At 33.7% G+C, this 20534-nt stretch overlaps 1 protein-coding gene across 1 annotated transcript in view; it reads left to right on the forward strand.

Annotated features, from left to right (window-relative positions):
• Glrb (glycine receptor beta) overlaps window positions 1–20172 on the forward strand; it is an 89756-nt gene extending 69584 nt beyond the window's left edge. Inside the window, exons 9-10 of the mRNA XM_015484408.2 lie at window positions 8675–8967; window positions 17801–20172. Coding sequence (XP_015339894.1) covers window positions 8675–8967; window positions 17801–18097 — 590 coding nt within the window. The 3' untranslated portion in view covers window positions 18098–20172. The remainder of the gene's footprint in view (window positions 1–8674; window positions 8968–17800) is intronic.
• The last annotated feature ends 362 nt before the right edge of the window (window positions 20173–20534 follow it).

The following is a 20534-nucleotide window of genomic DNA, read 5'->3' on the forward strand; positions in this document are numbered from 1 at the left end:
GATATCCACACAATGACAGTGTCACCTAATGATGCTTTTCTCTGAATATAACCCTGGCATTGACTGATACATAAGTGTAATGATATGAGTTATCTTTTTATATGACTTAACATAAGAGTTAATTATCTTTCCTGTTTTTTCCTGCTCCTCAATTTATTATTTTTAATAATTGATGACATAGAAACATCATTAGCCATTCTTTTGAAAATTGTGTCTATGTAAGAGTTGAAAAGTCATTGCTTGAGAAAATTAGCAAGAGCCCTTCCTCTGGGTAAAGTGAACAAATTTGAAAATATGGACATTGTGACATAGATTTTTGATTGCTTTGGAGTGTTCTAAAATTTTTTATTTCTCTGTGTTTGTGTGTTTTCTGAATGTCACATGGAATTCATATAGGTGGACTGTGATATTTCTAATTTTTTCATGAGTGATTTCTTGTTTACATGTGATATTTCCTTGCATTCAAAAGACCAGTGTACCTCTTGTTTCTAACTCACTGGAGGAATTAAATGAAGTACAGATTTTAAAGATTAGGAAATCAGGAAAGAAGCAATGAAAAGGACAATGTTACCTGAATAAGAAATTTCATGGTTTACATTTAATATTAAACCACAAAGACCAAATTGATATCTTAAAAAATAAAAAATGTGGGGAATTTCATCTTAAGGTTAATGATGACAAAATGACAATTGATAGATTAATTAATTAATTATAGGATAAAAATCAACTATGTAGTAAATTGTATTGGAGACAAACCAATACAAGAACAAAATCCCACTAGATTTAAATTTTTAGACTTGTCAAAATTATCATGCATTTCTCCCAAATAATCAATTTATATTGAAATTATTTTTGCAATCTTGCAGTGCTATCTATTTAAATGTTACATTTCCAAGGGTACTTTTGAGACATCCATTCTTTTAATATTTCTTTAAAGGATTTTTCTCTGCAAATCCCCATTCTTTCAGACTTCTGATATGAGGTCTTTGAGCTTTCATTTAATATTCAGGTGGTTCTGTTATATGGGGCAGAAGTATCTTATTGTTTTGTAATTATTTTGTTTTTTGTTGCTGAGGATTGTATGCAGGGTCTTGTACATGCTAAGCCCATGCTCTACAACTGAGTTACACCCCTAGTCCCTGGGGCAAAAGTATTTGCTGGTTGAAAGTCAGTCTCCAGGGCCAAACCTTCCTTTGAATTCCAGCTCTGTGTTTACAAGAAAAACAGATCTAACCACTTTAAACATAACTCTGCTGAAATGTCAGTTCAGGGATGATAAAAGATATTTGTCATTGTGTCCTTTGTGGGATTTAAGAAAGTAGAATCATGGGTAACTTCAAGGTTCTTTCTTTGACAGAAAAATTAGAAAGATAATGTGAACATTAACCAAGATGGGAAAGTTTGCAGGAGCTACTGGGAAGATTAACAAAATGAGTATAAAGTTCACATTATATACTCAGAAGTTAATTTTAAGCTACCCTTATATAGTGCTTTACAGTTTGAAAAATACTTCATATATTTTAATTTATTAAAATATTTATTTGGGGGGCTGGGGTTGTACCTTAGTGGTTGAATGCTTGCCTTATATGTGTGAGGCACTGGGTTCAATCCTTAGCACCACATAGAATAAATAAATAAAACAAAGATATTGTGTCCACCTACAACTAAAAAGAAATTTTTTAAAAAGAATATACTTATTTTGTGCTATTTTCAAGGTACTGTTCAAGAAGATTGGGATGTAGTTCTCAAAATAAATAGCTAAAAATAAACTGCTAAAAATAAATTGTAGCTAATAAATTTTTCAAAACTTCTTAGTTCTAATGAGTTTATATTCTTTTGAGAGGAAAACAGACACCAAATAAATACAGTATGTAACATGTCAGTGATATAAGGAAAGCATCCTCCTTACCAGAAAAGGCCTTAAGGAGAGATAATGTTGATAAAGAAATGAAGGAAGTGAAGAAATAAAAGAGGAAGTTATCTAAGAAAGAGTGAAGAGTGGCCTTGGTGACTGTCATTTGAACTGGAATGAGATGAAATCTCAGGAAAGTTCTTATTTTCTTTTGCCTAGTTACCAAAGATGTTGAACCTTTTTTCACATACTTCTTGGCTATTTGAATTTCTTGTTTTGAGAAATTCTATCTAGTTTATTAGTTCACTTATTGATTGGGGTTTTCATTTTTGTGGTAGTAAGTTTTTTGAGCTCTTTCTATACTATGAATATTGATCCTCTATTTGAAGAGTATCTGTCAAAGATTTTCTCCAGTTCTGTAGGTTCTGTCTTCATGCTCCTGTTATTTTTTGCTGTGCAGAAACTTTTTAATTTGATGCCATGTCATTTTAAAATTCTTGCCATTACTTTCCTTCCTGAGCTTTAGAGTCTTATTGAGAAAGCTATTTTCTGTGCCTACATGTTGGATTGTTGCCCCTGTGTTTTCTTCTAGCAGTTGAAAAGTTTCTGGCCTAATTCCTAGGTCTTTGATGCATTTGAGTTTGGCTTTTGTGCAGAGTGAGAGATAGGGATCTAGTTTTATTCTTTCACATATGGATGTCCATTTTACCCAGCACCATTTGTTAAGAAAGTTGTCTTTTCTCCCATGTATGTTTTTGGCACCTTTGTTAAGAACCAGATAACTTTATCTATACAAGTAATAATAAGGGCTGGCAAGGATGTGAGCGGAAAAGAGCACCTACACACTGATGGTGGGACTGTAAATTAGTACAACCACCCTGGAAAGAGCAGGATTGAAGCCACCAAATGACCCTGGTATACTACTCCTCAGCTCCTCAGTATTTATCCTAAAGAATTAAAGTAAGCATACTATAGTGATGCATGACTACCTATTTATATAGCAGCCCAACTCACAATAACCAAATTATGGAACAGCCCAGATGTCCCACCAACTGATAATGGATAAAGGGAATATGGTGTATATATACACAGTGGAGTTTTATTCTACCATAAAGCAGAATTAAACCCTGTCATTTGCAGGAAAATGGAACTGGAGAGCATTTTATCAAAGGAAATAAGCCAAACTCAGAAAGTCCAGGGTCATATGTTTTCCTCTCATGTGTGGAACCTGGACAGAAAAAAAAGAAAAGAAAAAGAAAAGGATGTCATGAAAGTAGAAAAGAAAACATTAAGTTAGAAGAAAGGAGCAGGGGGATAGAGGAGGGAAGGAGAGGGGAGGTACTGGAGAATGAAATTGATCAAATTATGTGCAACTACACACATATGTCTCAATGAACCCTACTATTATATACAATCATAATATACCCATAAAAACAACAGAACAAACAAAAAGAGCAGTGAGCACCAGAGGCTACATCACTGAGGCAGGCTCCTGGCGGGAGTATTTGGTGAACAGTAAAGAGGCCAGCATAGCTGGAACAGAATGAGGTAAAGGTGGAGCAATGAAAGATGAGGTCCGAAAGATTAGCCATGGTGAGGGCTGGACCACAGAACACCTCTGAATGCATTCCGAACATTATTCAGAGCAACATAAGAACCTTCTAATGGCTTTAAAGTATGATCAGACTCCAATTCTAATCAGTTTTTTCTAAAGGGAGTATTGGGGATTTAACCCAGGGGTGGGCACATAACCACTGAGCCACATCCCCCAGCTCTTTTATTTATTTATTTTTTATTTTGAGATACATTCTCACTAAGTTGCTTAGGGCCTCACTAAGTTGCTGAGACTGACCTTGAACTTGCAATTGTCTTTTGTTTTTGTTTTTGTTGATGTTGTTGTTGTTTTATGAAGCAGGGTTTATTTAAAAAGGGGTAACATAGACTTCTCCTTATGAGGGAGGGAGAAGGAGGCCACAGCTTGTATCCTGGTATCCCAAGAAGAGAGGTATTCTGCCCTTTTTATCTGTCCTAGGCTTCCTTTATTCTCCTGCCTTTTCCCCCTTATCTTTCCTCCTTCCTGCATTCCCAGGAATGCTCCATGGGATGGCCCTGACTTGCCACAGCCTCCCAAGTCACTAGTATTACAGGTGTGCACCACCAACCTGGCTAATTTAAATCAATTTTCACCAAATTCAATGTAGCCTACTTTATATTCTGATGGCAGGTAAAGGTGAAGCAAGGAAAGCAGTAAAGAGGTTCCTACTAAAATCCACGTAAAGTGACCGTTCAGTTCCTTTGTCCATGTATTGATTGGGTGCTTTTATCTTTTTCTTTCTTTTTGGTTTAGTTTTTTGAGTTCTTTGTATATCCTGCAGATTAATGGATTAATGCTGTATATGAGGTGCAGGTGGCAAAGATGGTCGCCCATTCTGTGGGCTTTCTCTTCACATTCTTGATTGTTTCCTTTGCTGTGAAGAAGCTTTTTAGTTTCATCTCATTGCATTTATTGGTTCATGATTTTACTTCTTGTATTTCAGGAGTCTTTTATTATTATTATTATTGACAAAAGGGCACTAGTAAGCCTTTTATTTTTTTATTTTTAAATTGTTCAGATTAGTTATACATAACAGTAGAATACATATTGACACATCATACATAGATGGAGTATAACTTCTTATTCTTCTGGTTGTACATGATGTGGAATTACACCTGTCATGTAATTATATATGCACACAGAGTAATATTGTCTGATTCCTCTTCTGCTCTCCTTCCTACCACAATACTTCCTCCCCTCATTCCTCTCTCCAATCCAATTCTAGTCTAATCTAATCTGATCTGATCTAATCCTTTCCTGGCTACCACATCTGCCCCTTATTGTGAATTAGCATCTGAATATCAGAGAAAACATTTGGCCTCTAGTTATTTGGGTTTGGCTTGTTTTGCTTACCATGATATTCTCCAGCTCCATTTATTTAACTGAAAATGCCATAATTTTGTTCTTCTTTGGGCTGAGTAATATTCCATAGTGTATATGTATCACATTTTCTTTATCCATTTATCTGTTGAAGGGCACTTGGGTTGGTTCCATAGCTTAGCTATTGTGAATTGAACTCCTATTAATAGTGACATGGCTGCATAACTGTAGTATGCTAATTTTAAGTCCTTTGGATATATGCTGAGGAGTGGGATAACTGGGTCAAATGGTGGTTACATTCCAAGTTATCTGAAAAATCTCCATACTGCTTTCCAAAGTAGTTGCACCAATTTGCAGTCCCACCAGCAATGTATGAGTATACGTTTTCCCCCACATCCTAACCAACATTTATTCTTGATAATTTATTCTTGTATTCTTGATAATTGCCATTCTGACTGGAGTGGAATGAAACCTCGGTGTAGTTTTGTTTTGCATTTCTCTAATTGCTAGACATGTTCAACATTTTTGCATATATTTGTTGATCAATTGTATTTCTTCTGTGATGTGTTTGTTCAATTCCTTTGCCCATTTATTGACTGGGTTATGGGCTTTTTTAGTGTTAAGTATTTTGGGTTCCTTGTATATCCCAGAGATAAATGCTCTATCTGAGGTGCAGATGGTAAAGATTTTCTCCCATTCTGTATGCTCTCTCTTCATGATCTTGATTGTTTCCTTTGCTGTGAAGAACCTTTCTGGTTTGATTCCATTCCATTTATTGATTCTTGATTTTCCTTCCTGTGCTTTATGAGTTTTGTTGAGAAATCAGTACCTAAGCTGACACAATGGAGTGTGTTGGGCCTATATTTTCTTATAGTTGATGTACAGTTTTTGAAATATCTATGTCTTGGATAAACTTTGAATTGAGTTTTGTCAAGGGTGAGAAATAGGGTTTATATTTTATTCTGCTACAAGTGGATTTCCAGATATCCTAGCACCATTTGTGGAAGAGACTATCTTTTCTCCAACATGTTTATGGTGTCTTTGTCTAGTATGAGATAACTGTACTTTTATGGGTTGTCTCTGTTTCTTCTATTCTTTTCCATTGGTATGAGTGAATCTTTTTCACTCATACATTTAAGATACACTCATACATTAAGTCTGTTTTGGTACAAATGCCATGCTGTTTTTGTTACCATAGCTCTGTAGTATAATTTAAGGTCTGGTATAGTGATGGCTCCTGTTTCACTTTTCTCACCAAGAATTGCTTTGGCTATTCTGGGTCTCTTATTTTTCCAAATGAACTTCATGACTGCTCTTTCTATCTCTATGAACATTTTTGGCATTTCAATAGGAATTGCATTAAAACTGTATAAGTGCTATTGGTCATATGACCATTTTGACAATATTACTTCTGCCAATCTAAGAACATGGGAGGTCTTTTCATCTTCTAAGGTCTTCTTCATTTTTTTTTTCTTTAGGGTTCTGTAGTTTTTCATTGTAGAGGTCTTTCACCTCTTTTGTTAGATTGATTCTCATGTCATATATTTGTCAACAAATATATGAAAGAATGTTCAACATGTCTAGCAATTAGAGAAATGAAAATCAAAACTATACTGAGATTCCATCTCACTCCAGTCAGAATGGCAATTATCAAGAATACAAATAACAATAAGTGTTAGTGAGAATATGGGGAAAAAGATACACGCATACATTGCTGGTGGGACTGCAAATTGGTGCATCTACTTTGGAAAGCAGTATAGATATTCCTCAGAAAACTTGGAATGTAACCACCATTTGAAACAGTTATCCCACTCCTCAGTAATACCCAAAAGACTTAAAATTAGCATACTACAGTTATTCAGCCATGTCAATATTAATAGCAGTTCAATTCACAATAACTAAGCTATGGAACCAACCCAGGTGTCCTTCAATAGATGAATGGATAAAGAAAATGTGGTATATATACACAATGGAATATTACTTGGCCTTAAAGAAGCATGAAATTATGTCATTTGCTGGTAAATGGATAGAACTGGAGACTCTCATACTAAGTGAAATAAGCCAATCCGAAAACATCAAAGGACAAATGTTTTCTGTAATATATGGATGCTAATACACAATAAGGAGGTGTGGGAGGGCAGATAATAGAAGTTCATTGAACTAGACAAAGGGGAAAAATGGAAAGGGAGGGGAGATAGAAATAGGAATGATGAATGAATTGGACATAACTGTTCTTGTTCATATGTGAATACATGACCAGTGAAACTCCACAAATACAGCTTCAAGAATGGGATCCTAATTAGAATGAGTTATACTCCATGTATGTATAGTATGTCAAAATACACTCTCCTAACATGTATATCTGAAAAGAAGAAAGAAATTTAAATGTAGCCACTTTATTCAGTATATACCTGAACAACAACTAAGTTGAATGTTCTGCTTACAGTACAGATTCATTTTAAAATATGAATTTTCAAAAGAAAACAAATCCAGATAAATATTCATCGTGTAGTCTAGAAGCTAGCAGTACAGGTGCTAAATAGTATTAGATGGTGGGTTGTTTTCTATTTCCAGTTTGGAAAACATTGAGACCTATATGAACATTGAAAATACAGTTCTATTAATTACTTCTTAGTTTTTCCTCAGAACTGAGGATAATTGCTCTAATAGCAAGATGCCTATCAAATCATTATATATCTAGTATTACTTCATCTTCAGAAGTCATTATATTTCTACTAGAAAGTTTCTATATCTAGTAGAGAGTATCTTAGGTTCTTGAACAATTTAATAAAACTGACACCTTTCAGAAGCTTTTAAAATTATGTAATTAATAGAATATAATTTTAGTGCTTTAACCAATTATTAATAATAATATAGTGCTTATCCCCTAAACAGAAGGGAAATGAGAGTTCAGTATACTTTTTATTATTGTAGTTATATATTCATTAATTCTTAAAAGGGGCCACATCTAAGAAGAATATACTGTACTCAGCCGAGTAAGTGAAATGGACTCAGAGAGTCAAGTCTAACCTGTTAATTGAGTTGACTTAAAGTGAGTCTCCTTTGAGAGTGAATGAGGTTTCTTCTGACCCATTGTGTTACTGGTAGCCTGTGTCAACAGGTCATATTTCCGCTTCCCTTTTCCTGAAAATATGAAGCAAGGGAGAAAGTGAGAAGGGAAAATTGGATAGAGGGTAGCAATTGAGAAAGATTCATTTTTGGGATTCTTCTTTAGGACTTTAAAATTACTTAATTTAATGTGTATTATGCTAGCTTTAATTAATTTAGTTTTAAATTGACTTAAGTTTTCATGTACAGTTAAAATTATGTGTAGTAGAATTCTATTTCTTTTGTTGAAAAGTTGTGATTAATTTGATGTCGTTGCTGTTGGTTATTCCTGAAGCGATCAGAAATATTCTCTACTTTGTCTTCTCGATCGGATCTTTTTTTTCGAATAATTCTTATCAGAAAATATATTTGTATATTTGATTTTGTTCAAATTTGGTTGTTCATGAGTGTAAATTCCCTCTGTAATTGAAATCTCTCTAAAACAAAACTGAAAAATGAAATAATCCTCTTTAATCAGAGAGCTATATATTTCCTCAGATCCCATAGAACAGTTTAGACAACTTCAGTATTTAAACCAGAACCAAATTGTGTTTACATTGAATGTCTGTTTTTAAGATGTTAAGTATTTACAAACATCCCAGAACATAATCAATAATCTTTTTATATATTATAAAAGCACGTACACATTATTTCTTCTAGTCTTTGAGATTTAGAAGGACCTAATGAATTGTTTATGGCTCATTGAAAATTACTGGGGAGGAACTTAGTGAATCATCAATGAGTGCACATCATTTTTTAGGGATACGGGCAACCTTTAATTTCTGTTTCTGTTTCTGTAGGCATTTTCTCTGTCCTGAGCTTGGCCTCTGAGTGCACCACCCTTGCTGCTGAGCTTCCCAAAGTATCCTACGTGAAGGCCCTTGACGTTTGGCTCATTGCTTGTCTCCTCTTTGGGTTTGCTTCACTGGTGGAGTATGCTGTTGTCCAGGTGATGTTGAACAACCCTAAAAGAGTTGAGGCTGAGAAAGCCAGAATCGCTAAGGCTGAGCAAGCAGATGGGAAAGGTGGAAATGCAGCTAAAAAGAATACTGTGAATGGTACAGGGACTCCTGTGCATATTAGCACGTTGCAGGTAAGAATGACATTATTCATTGAAATGATTCCCCCCATCCTCTCTGCAGTGTCAGGAGAGAGATACTGTTCTCTGTGTGAAAAGATGTGACAGAATTCACATTCACTTACTTTTTTTTTCCTCACAGATGAAAAGGAATTGAGCCCAACATACATTTTGGGCTAGATAACATTCAAAACATTTAGGTCAAATACTACTTAAGAAAATAAAAAATCAGTGACTTAATTAAAAATGTCTTGAGGACTTTCCACTGAGTTTAATGATACAACGTTGTATATTCAGTTTGCCCGAACTAGGGCAGTAAGTCATCTTAGAAATATTAAAGGTATGAGAAATTTAAGAAATAAAGACAAAGACATGGAAATAAGTGAAAAGCAGGGGCCCAGGGGGTGATCCAGCTCTGATGGAGGCTGGATATAACAAAGGGAATGAAAACCCGAGCATTTATTTTGTAGTTATGGGTATTAAAGGGTTTCAGTGTGAAAAACTTCTTAGGGTAAACAGGATGAAGTTGAGAAAAACAACACAGTTGGGGCATAGCCCGCTAAGCCCATCTCTTCTACCCCTGGGCAGCTGGGACTTGAGATCAAGGATTTTGAACTAATGAATTCCATAGCAAGCAAGGAACTTTTCTATCGACAGGATCAAGCTACAAATGGGCTTTCTCCTGGAGCCCTCACATCACAGGGTTCTCAAAAGTAGGTCTCAAGGTCCAGGTTTCACATGATTTATTAACTGCTCACGACAACTTTGTTTTCATGGTTATAATTAAAGAGGGAGATCTTGCCAGAATATGGAACTCCCTATGTTTCTCATCTGATAGACCTTGGTGAAAGGACAGAGGACCACACTGACCTTCAATCCGTAATGAGACTTGGGGGAACCAATGCCCTTGATGAAATAACCGACCTGTTCCCCATAGAGTTTGAGAACTGCCTATAGAATACATCAGGCAGGCTACTTACTTATTGAGGTGCCCACAGGGAGGGAGCTGTGTGGTCCAACCATTAGTGGCTAGAGAATTGGATAGGGTTTCATTCCTTGACCTTGCCTTGCCACTTGATCATGGCATTAATATAAGAATGGTAGGCATGGCCTTCAGAGTCAAATAATAATATGTTCTGGAACAACAGGCAGCTTCTTTGATTAAGGTTTGCTGTCTCCCTACCCTAAAGGGCCCCTTTTTGATGTCTTCTTGTAGGGAAGACTAGTTAACCAGGAGACCATTATCATTCCATTAAGAATGACAAATTTCATAACAGACTAACTAATTCACACTGTCCTCCAATCTTAAAAATCTTATCTGCTCTGCTTATGTTCAGACCCCATACCACTATATAAGTTTGCTGACCACTACTACTCTTCCTACCTTAAATGCTAGACAAGTATGCCACATACATATTTTTTACATAGAAAAGCGAATGAACTATAGTGCTGCGTACAGCTCCTTTGTTGTTGTTATTATTATCATTACACTCATTTTCCAAGCCCAAAGCCCAGACCATCTGCAAATCCTTAGCTGCTACTTTTGGGGAGGCTTCTTCAGATTGTATAACTTTTACATTTCCTAATACACTTCATAAAGAGTAATGAAAAAAATTTCATTAATATGAAACTATCATGGCTTTGATAAAGGCATGTCTGTAATATCTCTTTTCCCACCCTTTTACATACCCTTTTGCATCCAGCATGTCTATATCATTATATTTCAAGTGAGTGTCTGGTACACAACTTGTAGCTGGTTTATGGTTTTTGCTCTGCCAATCTCTAATGTTTTAGCTGGTTTATTTAGATTATTTATACTTAATGTAATTATTGACATGTTGGGATTTCAGTCTATATTTCATTTTTAAGTTCCTGTTCTGTTTTTGTTTGTCCATTTTCTCTTTCCTGTTTCATGTGGGTTACTTGAACAATTTTTAGAGTTTCATTTTGAATATTCTATATTCTCTTTGCGTAACTTCTTTAGTGGTTGTTCAAGATACTATATCATGGATACATAACTAATCACAGTCTACTGGTGCCATCATCTTAACAAGCTTGTAGATGTGCAAAATCATGCTTCCCTTGACATCCTTTTATCTACTTCTTTATAATTGCCTTAAATATTTCTTCTGTGTACATTTAGAACCACATTAAGCAGTGTTATGATTTTTATTTTCTTATAAAATATAATTTATGAAATTCAGGAGAAGTAAAGCTTATTGTATATTCTTACTGTATTTTTTTCTTTCATTCTGATATTCCAAGGTGATGTTTTATTCTTTTCTTTTTGTTTAAATAATTCTTTTATCCATTTTTTTTGGATAGTTGTACTGGTGAGAACTCTTGTTTTCCTTCATCTGAGAATGTATTGGTTTTTCTCTCGTTCCTGGATGATGTTTTCTCTGGGGATGGGACTCTGATGTGACACTTCATTTCTATTAGCACTTTACCAGTATTGTGCCACTTCCTTCTGACCTCATGGCTTTTTATGAAAATGTGACATTCTAATTATTTTTTCCCTCTAGGAAAAGTGTCACTTGTTTTTGCATTTCAATTTGTTCTTTTTTGGTCTTTAGTGACCAGAAGTTAAATTAAATGTTTCTGGTATTTTTTTTAGGTTAATCTTCTTTGTGATTTGTTCAGCTTGTTGAAAATGTCGATTTATGTCTCCTGTTTATATGTAAAGTTTTAAGTTATTATTTCTTTGAGTACTTTTTCAGACATGCCCTCTTTCTCCTATCTTTCTGACTCTGATTACAAAAATGTTAGAGCCATTGTAATATTTTTATGTCCCCAGGCTCTTTTCATTTTTCCCCATCTATTTTCTTGTGTTATTTTTGAGATGAGATAATATCTTCTGTTATACCTCTCAGTTCACCAATTCTTTCTTCTGCCCCTCCATTTTCCTGTTGATACCATCCATAAGCTTTAGGATTTACTATTGTATTTTTCAGTACTAAAATTTACCATTTGGTGTGTGTGTGTGTGTGTGTGTGTGTGTGTTTTCTGCTTGCAGTTTGCATTTCTTCACTGAGGCATTCTGGTTTTTTTTTTCATTTTTTTCAAGCATAATATGATAGTTCACTATAGCATATTTATCATGGATGCCCTGATATCTTTCTCAGATTTTGCATGTTTGACATCCACTGAATTTTTTCCATTCAGTTTGTGATTTTTTCCAGTTCTTGTCATGATGAATGATTTTCAGTTGTAAACTAGACATTTTCACATTATATTATGAATTGTTGAATATTGTTTAAACCTGTTTCGGCTGGCTTTTTCTGACTCTGCCCTTCCAGGAAAAGGAAGTCCAGGTTCACCACTCTGTAAAAGTGGGATTGTTACTACTGGGTGGGATGGAGAGTTCCCCATGTGGTCTCTATTGACACAGCAGAGGGGTGCCTTCTGACTGCATGGTTGGGCTGCTATGATCTCACCCCAATGTGGAGGAGAAGGAGTACCTTGTTACTGCTGGGTGGAGATAGAAGTCCACGTCTTCTATATAGTCTCTATGGACACTGCACAGGGAGAGGGGCCTTGTTGCTAATGTACCAAGGTGGGAGTTCCTCAAGTTTCCATCCCACTGATCCCTCTACCTTGAGCTTTGGTTGAGATCTGGTGCATAAAACAAGGATGTTCCACAGAACAGATGCTTGTTTTCCAACAATGCCATAATCAGTTCCATCCACTGGTGTGTTATGGGGTCTTAATAACTGCAGAAATTCCCTAGTAACAGAGTACCAATGTGTGGATGATCTTGACATCTTAATGTACTCTGTCAAGTAGAATATTGATGGAAGGAGACTAATTGGAAGCAGCATTTTAGAGCATTATAGAGCATATTAAGATTATTTATAAACATGGATATGAAGGAAAAGAGAATCCCTGAAATATTAGACTCAATTATGTTATTTTAAATTTATCTTTCAAGCATTAAAATAATAACCCAGTGAATAAAAGTTCAACACATTTAAGAACTTCTGTATTTTAATTATGTTTTTAGCTGCTAATAATAACATGGCTTCTCTGGATTCTGAAACTGCTATGGCTTTTTGCTATAAAAATCAGAGAGGTGCTTACACAGTGTAAGAATTGACCAGAAATTTTAATCTCTGGAAATAAATGTAAATTATTCTTAGTCTCCATCAGAGAAAATAAACTTTCCACAATAAATATTATACTCAGGTAATATTTTTATTTTGGACAGATTTCAAAATGATGAGTGTAAAAATAAATAAGCTTGAATGTACACATCAAACCTACATAAACTCTGTAACTTCATTTATAAGATTGCTCCATATTGGATGCATGAAAGAAAGTATAATAAAATGGAAACAATTTTTAAATTCTATTTTTCTGTTTTCTTTCATGATAGTGGTTTTCCTGTGAAAAATATATTTGTGGTTTTGGATTCAAACTTCATTTGTTTCAATGTATTTCACTTTTCCAAACATAGCCTTTTGCCAAGTAATTTCAATCAGGTGCTATGTCATTTACTTTTATGTGGAATGACAATAGTAATTAATGGAAGTATAATGTAATTTGGACTACAGAAATTGAAGCTCATTTCCAAATAATATTGTGCTTGCTCAAGAAAAGAATGACTTTAAAAGGTAGAAAAGATAAACAATAATTTAGTCTGTTTTTTAGTATGAGGTTTGTGGCCTGCATACAAAAATTTTATCATCATATATACATAATTGTCTAGACTTTTTTCAAATCTTAATGGTAAATACTTTCTCAGCTATTTTAATATTTGGGTCACTAATTTGATAGTTCACTCATATTTCTCCTTTTATGGGTATTATCACCCTCTCCACAGCACCTTTTCTGAGTCATACACCAAAGGTTTTATGAATAAAATGCAAACAATATGCATGCTCATAATTTGGGAGTAAATTAAATAATAAAAGCTGCTATTTGTCCACCAATGAGATGTTGTTTTTTTACGTAATGATGATTTGGTTTTGAATAAGGATTGATTAACATTTGATAGATGCAAATTATTTCCTCTGTATCTTCTGTAGAATAAATCTTATCACCATGAAATCATGCCTAAGTCTTCATATCAAGAAATACTGCACTAAATATTTGCTTTTAAATGCATATCAGTGGAAACTTAAAAGGACCACAAAAAGTCTTAGAGGCTAAAGTTTGAAGCATTAGAAATGTTTTATCTGCATCATTTTTTAAAAAAATTCTTGGCAACTTCTTTATTGTGCTACCTTGTTTTTGCTACCAGTAATTTCAGAAGTGACAGAAATTTATATGATGAAAGTAAATGAGGCATATATTCATACTAAGAAACAATTGAAAAATTATAAATTATAGATTAACACAGCCATACTTATTTTTAGGAATGTGCAGATTTTTTTTTCAAATTTTAAGGATAATACTTTCTCAGCTATTTTAATATTTGGGTCACTAATTTGATAGTTCACTCACATTTCTCCTTTTATGTGACAAGTGGGGTTAGTAAGTGGGGTTATTATTTTAAGCAGTTTATTTCTTTCCATATTACAACTACTGAAAATGGTGTTCATACTACCAGCACTTTTATATGTTCATGTATATATTTGATATTCTAATAAGGTGTAAAGTATCAACTTTTTGTATGTGTGAAATCTCTGATGAATGAAACAAAAGATCAGCCAACTAGTTAATGAATCATGACTTATTTAAAACCTCAAAGACCCTCCCCCCCTCCCTTCAGTTGGGAAACTAATCTTACTTATTCAGTTGTATCATCATTAAAAATTATTTTTCCACTGGCATGTACACACACATACACACGAGCACAAAGAGTACTCTAATCGTTTGAATATAAGAATTCTCCAATATATCTTTGAGAGAGGTTTCAGTGAATTAAAAGGGTAAAAATCTTAATATAACCAACCTGAAGTTTTTTGGACTGCTTTTGTACATTGCTTTAACCTGAAGAAGTTATTCTTTTAGTTTCATGTCTATTATATTTAAATAATCTCTCTGCATAAACATAGTATTCTATAGCCACATAATAAACTGTATAGGAAAAAAATCTTTAAATTATTAAAATGCTTCATCAAAGATTATAGTTATATAAACAAAAAGATTTAAAATTTTGAAATATTCATGTGTGACATAGGTCACAATCATATAAATTTGGTCGCATGTTTAGCTACTTACAGACAATAAAATCACATCTTAAGCTGTTTAAAAAATTCTGATTTATAATAAGTACATTTCTACAGTAAAACCATTTGGTCTTGTTTGTGCAAAAGTAAAAATAAGTGATAAGGAGTTATGCTTTTGAAGTCTATTGCAGAAGCTAGAGTACTCCTTTGTTTTGCAACGTGAATTCTTTAGTGCAACTAAAGCCTTTGATGTCCAGAATTCTAAAGGGAGAAAGTAAGACTGGGATTCCCAGAATCCCTGAATTTAAAGATTGCTCTGAGATTCTGAGGATAATGGGAAGATTTCATACTTGGAGTCTGTTCTTAACTTCTGCTCCAATCAAGGCAGTGATTTGCTCTTTTAAAAAGTTCACTGAACCACATAGAGGCTGACACATGCCTTAACTGGCACTGGAAACTTGAGCTTTCCATGTGGTCTTCTGTCTGGGATTCTATCTGGAGCAACAACAGAAAAGGTACATGTGTGTGCAAGTATGTGTGTGTATGTGTGTGTGCACATGCTTGTGCATGTGCTTACATGTGCACACGCAGTGGTACTTACATGGTGGATGAGTTGCTAAAAATAGTTTTAAAAACTCATTCTGGACAACTTCAGTGGGACAGTGAATGGGGGCCAAAGGTAAACGTGTGAGTGTGAGTGTGTGCATGTGTGTGTGCTTCCTGAAGTCATATTTAAAGAAATTAGACTTTAGTTGTTATGCTTGGGACTCTTTCTCTCCACTAATCAGTCCTGGAACCTGTGCTGGCACCCTCCAAATGTAGGGACAGCTCTTTTAGGCTCAGTGGGGGTCTTACAATAGGTAAATTTTAACTGCATATTTGAAAAGTGGGGTCAGGGGAAGATCCTCTTTCTTCACTTTGGCCTACCAAAGTTAAAACAAAGTCCCATTAAACCACAATGAGACTGTGTTTTCATGTGAGCTTATAACAAACAGTCTCTAAGCTCAACATATTGGTGATTCACATCTTTTTTTTCTAAAAGTATTTGAAGTTGCAAAGGTGAACTTTTAACTCCCTAATTACCATTCCTCCTTATCAATATGTTTTGTGCATTTTCTACAGTTTTATTTATATAAACATTTTTCAATAAAATTCTTACCCAATATATAGATGTGAATAAAGTGTATAATAATGAAGCCAATATTTGTTTGTTAACTTAAAAAATAATATAATAAATTTCCATGATTGGAAAAAAATGGAAAAAAAAACTAAATATATAATGTCAGGAGTACATATAAATGCATTTGTATGTGCTTTTTAAAAAATGAGCATCAATTTGTTATTTCACCATTTAATTTTTTATTTTTACTATTTTACTGATACATAATATTTGTACATTTGTGGTACAATGTGATGTTTTGATCGTATACAATGATCATATAAATATAATGGTTAACTTAGAGTAGTTAGCATATCCAAGGTCAATAAAGGAGTGCAGTGTTATTGTTTGATGAGAGGCATAAATTCTGAGGAACTTACTTTTTCAGTTAGCATGTCTGGATTATTTGTTGCTCTCTATTTCTGAACACTTCCATCCAGCACTTGCTCAGGAAATGTATGTCAAATAAAAGATAGTCTTCTGATACCTAAATTATTGCTGGTGAATAAAATTTGTTTTGTTTTATTTATTACATTAGGCCTATTTTTTTAAATATAGCCATAATCTAGTAAAGGTAAATGCAATATACAGAATGTGTTAATATATTAATTATACAAAGCATGCAAAATATAGAGTAACTGTAATAAACAGTAGATAATAAGGTGGTTTCCCTTTTCAGTAAAAAGTTGCTTAATGTCAATAATGAAGATTCCAAAGGCAAATCACAAAACTCAGTTGTAAGAACAGAAAAAAAAAATTAAGCAACTGAGTCATTAGGTCACCTTTCCATGGCCTTTTGTAATAGTGTTATTCTAGGGCATTGGTGGTTAAACTGTACCTTTAATTTTTCTAAGCACATTTCTGATTGCTAGACAAGAGTTCAGTGAGAAAGAATTATTATGTGTTTTATAAGGAAATGATTCAAATTTAAAGACTAATAATTCAATAATCTCTGTACTGTATGATCTAGGTGAAGTATATAAAATTTCTTTGTATTTTCTCTGTGATAGTTTTGTGCAACTTTAACAAACAAGTCACGAATGCCTACCACTAGCAAACCTTTGCTTTGTAATTGAGACGATCTTTTACTTCTTATTTGTACATGAGGTTTGACCTGTCTCATTAAAGGGATAAATGCCTGTTATTTATAAACAACCCTATTTAGAAATAGGAGCAGTAGGGAAATTCAAGATTAGAAGTAGGAGATTTCTGTTACCCATACATCATAGCAATATTATCTGTACCATGATTGCATACTGGAACAAGGATGAATTTTTATTACTTGGTCTTCAAACTGAGACAACTCTTACAAGCCTAATGTAAAATAACCAATCAAACTTTTATTGCATGATACATTCTTGTTATTTAGGCAATATTTCAAAACCCTAAATGTTAACACAATCTGATAGTTTCATTAGTTGTTTACTATCTCTGTTGGTCCTTTGTGGTGTAAACAAACACCTTCTTGTGCAAATCAGCCATTTAAAAAAAATACTTTTGAAGAGGAGTGTTTTATAAGTAGAAAATTTTAGATGTACTATCTAAATGCATTCTGTTCTTAATTTTTTATCCTCAGGTTGGTGAGACCAGATGCAAAAAGGTTTGTACTTCTAAGTCTGACCTGAGATCTAATGACTTCAGCATTGTTGGAAGCTTACCAAGAGATTTTGAATTATCCAATTATGACTGCTATGGAAAACCCATTGAAGTCAACAATGGACTTGGGAAATCTCAGGCAAAGAACAATAAGAAGCCTCCCCCTGCCAAACCCGTTATTCCAACAGCAGCAAAGCGAATTGACCTATATGCAAGAGCACTATTTCCCTTCTGTTTCTTGTTCTTCAATGTTATATATTGGTCTATATATTTATGATAATTTTTTCCATTTCTATCAAATAAAATCCCATTTCATTGTGACCAACCCAATTCATAAATGCTGATCTGTGAAAACTTTTGCATTTTCATAGCAATATATTGCATTTTGGATACCATTTGATTGTAATAAAATGTGGCACCTTACTTTTGAATGGCAGCATGATCCTGTAATGTCTGTGTTCTAATATTGATGTATATATGTACAGCAAGCATATTGCTTTAGGAATAAATGAAGGATAAGCATACTACATAATATAAATCCAAACATTTTTCTTCGGTTAGTGTAAACTGCAAATACTTCAGATATTTCTGGTAAAAAAATGATGTGCACGCTGATTCCTGTTATGGTCTCTATTCTAATATATGTAGTATTTCCAATTTCCTTCCTTGTAACTTTCAAAGAAAACCATCTTATTCTTCTATAATTTTAGATGGTATTATCACAGATTAAGCCAAGTAGTATTACATATTGTTTAAAATTTGTAAGTAGAAATATATCAGTTATAATTATGCAGGCTCTGTGGAGAAATAAAGTTCCAAAAGTTATTAATTTGTAAAATCAGCTCATTTTAAGATGTGCCTGTGTTGTCAAATTGCCAGATAATAAAACACAGTAAAGCATTTTTGAAACAAAGAAAAACCCACAGTTACATAAATGCGTACTGGATTCTGACTTCTGATAAAGAAAAATGCATAAGGATAGATACATCAGTTAAATATTTACCAAAAAATTTATTTAAATCATCTTAAAACCCAAATTGATTTTCATGGATTTCATTTGTTGAGAGAGTACACAAAAGCATTGTGCCTTAAAAGAGTTTTACATATTTTAAATCAGAATGCAGTGACAGATATATGATTTCACATGTTTTTTAAGAAATCAAGAGGAAATAAGTACCCTATTACTAGAAGTAACTTAAATTGGAAATTTAAAAAAAACATAATCATGAAAGGATATTAACTATTTTATTAAAATGCTTACATATTTTAAGTAAAATTGAAAATATTTTCTACTTTATTTTATGTTTTATGTATTTGAATATTTGGGGATATGTTACAAAACACTTAAAGATTATGTAAATGATATCTTTGTTTATGTTAGACTTAATTTCTACTTGTATTTTCTCTCTTGCCAAAAGTCTAGACGACCGAGTTTTACTTACTTTGATCATGTTCCAACCTGAAAATAAGCACTAAGTCTCCTTTTATGAGACCCCCCCATTTTCTAATAATATCACATCCAATGCTCCTTTTTATTTCTGCCACAGCCAAAATTAGAACTATCAGTAATTCACATAACATAAACGTAAGACCAAAGGAGTACACTTACATTATTTGGAGAGTTTTGTTCCAGCTGAATGTTTCTATGGCCAACTCAATAAAATTATGGCTGGTGCAAATCACTGTTTGTAAATCAATGCTATTCAGTTCATTGAAGACATTTTTAAAAGATTATTGCTGATCATGAGCTTTTTAATGGGATATAATCTCATCTTCTCTAGTCCTTCAGCACCCCCTAGTTGCAAAAGCATACCCATCTTAAATTTTAAAAATGCCGCAAGTAACCATATAGATGGATTTCAGTATCCTATTAAGACCCAAAGTAACAGCACTCTAATGGAACTAGGGTAGGAAAAACAGGATCTTGAATAGCACTTAAATCACTAAAAATTTTATTTGCAAAAATTATATATTCTTATGTTTTATTTATTTTTACAAATTGTATTCATATTGGGGAGTTTGACCTAGAGTTTTAAGTATATACTCTAACATACTGAAGATGGATCTCATTATATAGAAATATATTTGTTGAAAATAAAGTTAATGAATTTCTTTTTTGTATCTCCTTAAGATCAATTTTAATACCAAATTATATATAAATAGCTATCCCAGGATTAAGCGTGTATGTATAACTTCCATCAAAACTGAGAAGTGTTACCAAGAGTTTAGTAATTTAATTCCAGGGCAGTTCTCACCTGTGTACATTCTATGGTATATATTTCTAAATTTGTGGGATCTCCTGTACTTCAAATCAAGTATCTTCAAAATAAAAATTATCATCTGCCTCATGAATCAGTAGGTTCTTTTATTTCTGTTAAAGACATTGCTTATTCCTGTCATAGAGTTTCTCTTCCTTATCACACTATATATTTTCTCAAGTCCCAAGTCCTATATATTCTCTCTATGGTTCAGAAATTAAATTTCTCCCAAAGGCCATGTGTTTAAGGAGCGGTAGCCATTCTGTGGCATTATTGGAGAATAGGGGAACCTTTGAGAAGTGGGCCTTAGTGGAAAGAGATGAGGTCGTCAGGGACGTATCCTTGGAAGGGGATATTGGGACCCCAGACTCTCTTTGCTTCCCAGCATCCCTGGTTAACATCTCTGTTCCACCACATGCTCCACACCGTGATGTTCTGTCTTGCCACAGGCCCAAA

This window comes from Marmota marmota, unplaced genomic scaffold (genome assembly GCF_001458135.2).
Source record: "Marmota marmota marmota unplaced genomic scaffold, marMar, whole genome shotgun sequence".
NCBI classification, from domain to species: Eukaryota; Metazoa; Chordata; class Mammalia; order Rodentia; family Sciuridae; genus Marmota; species Marmota marmota.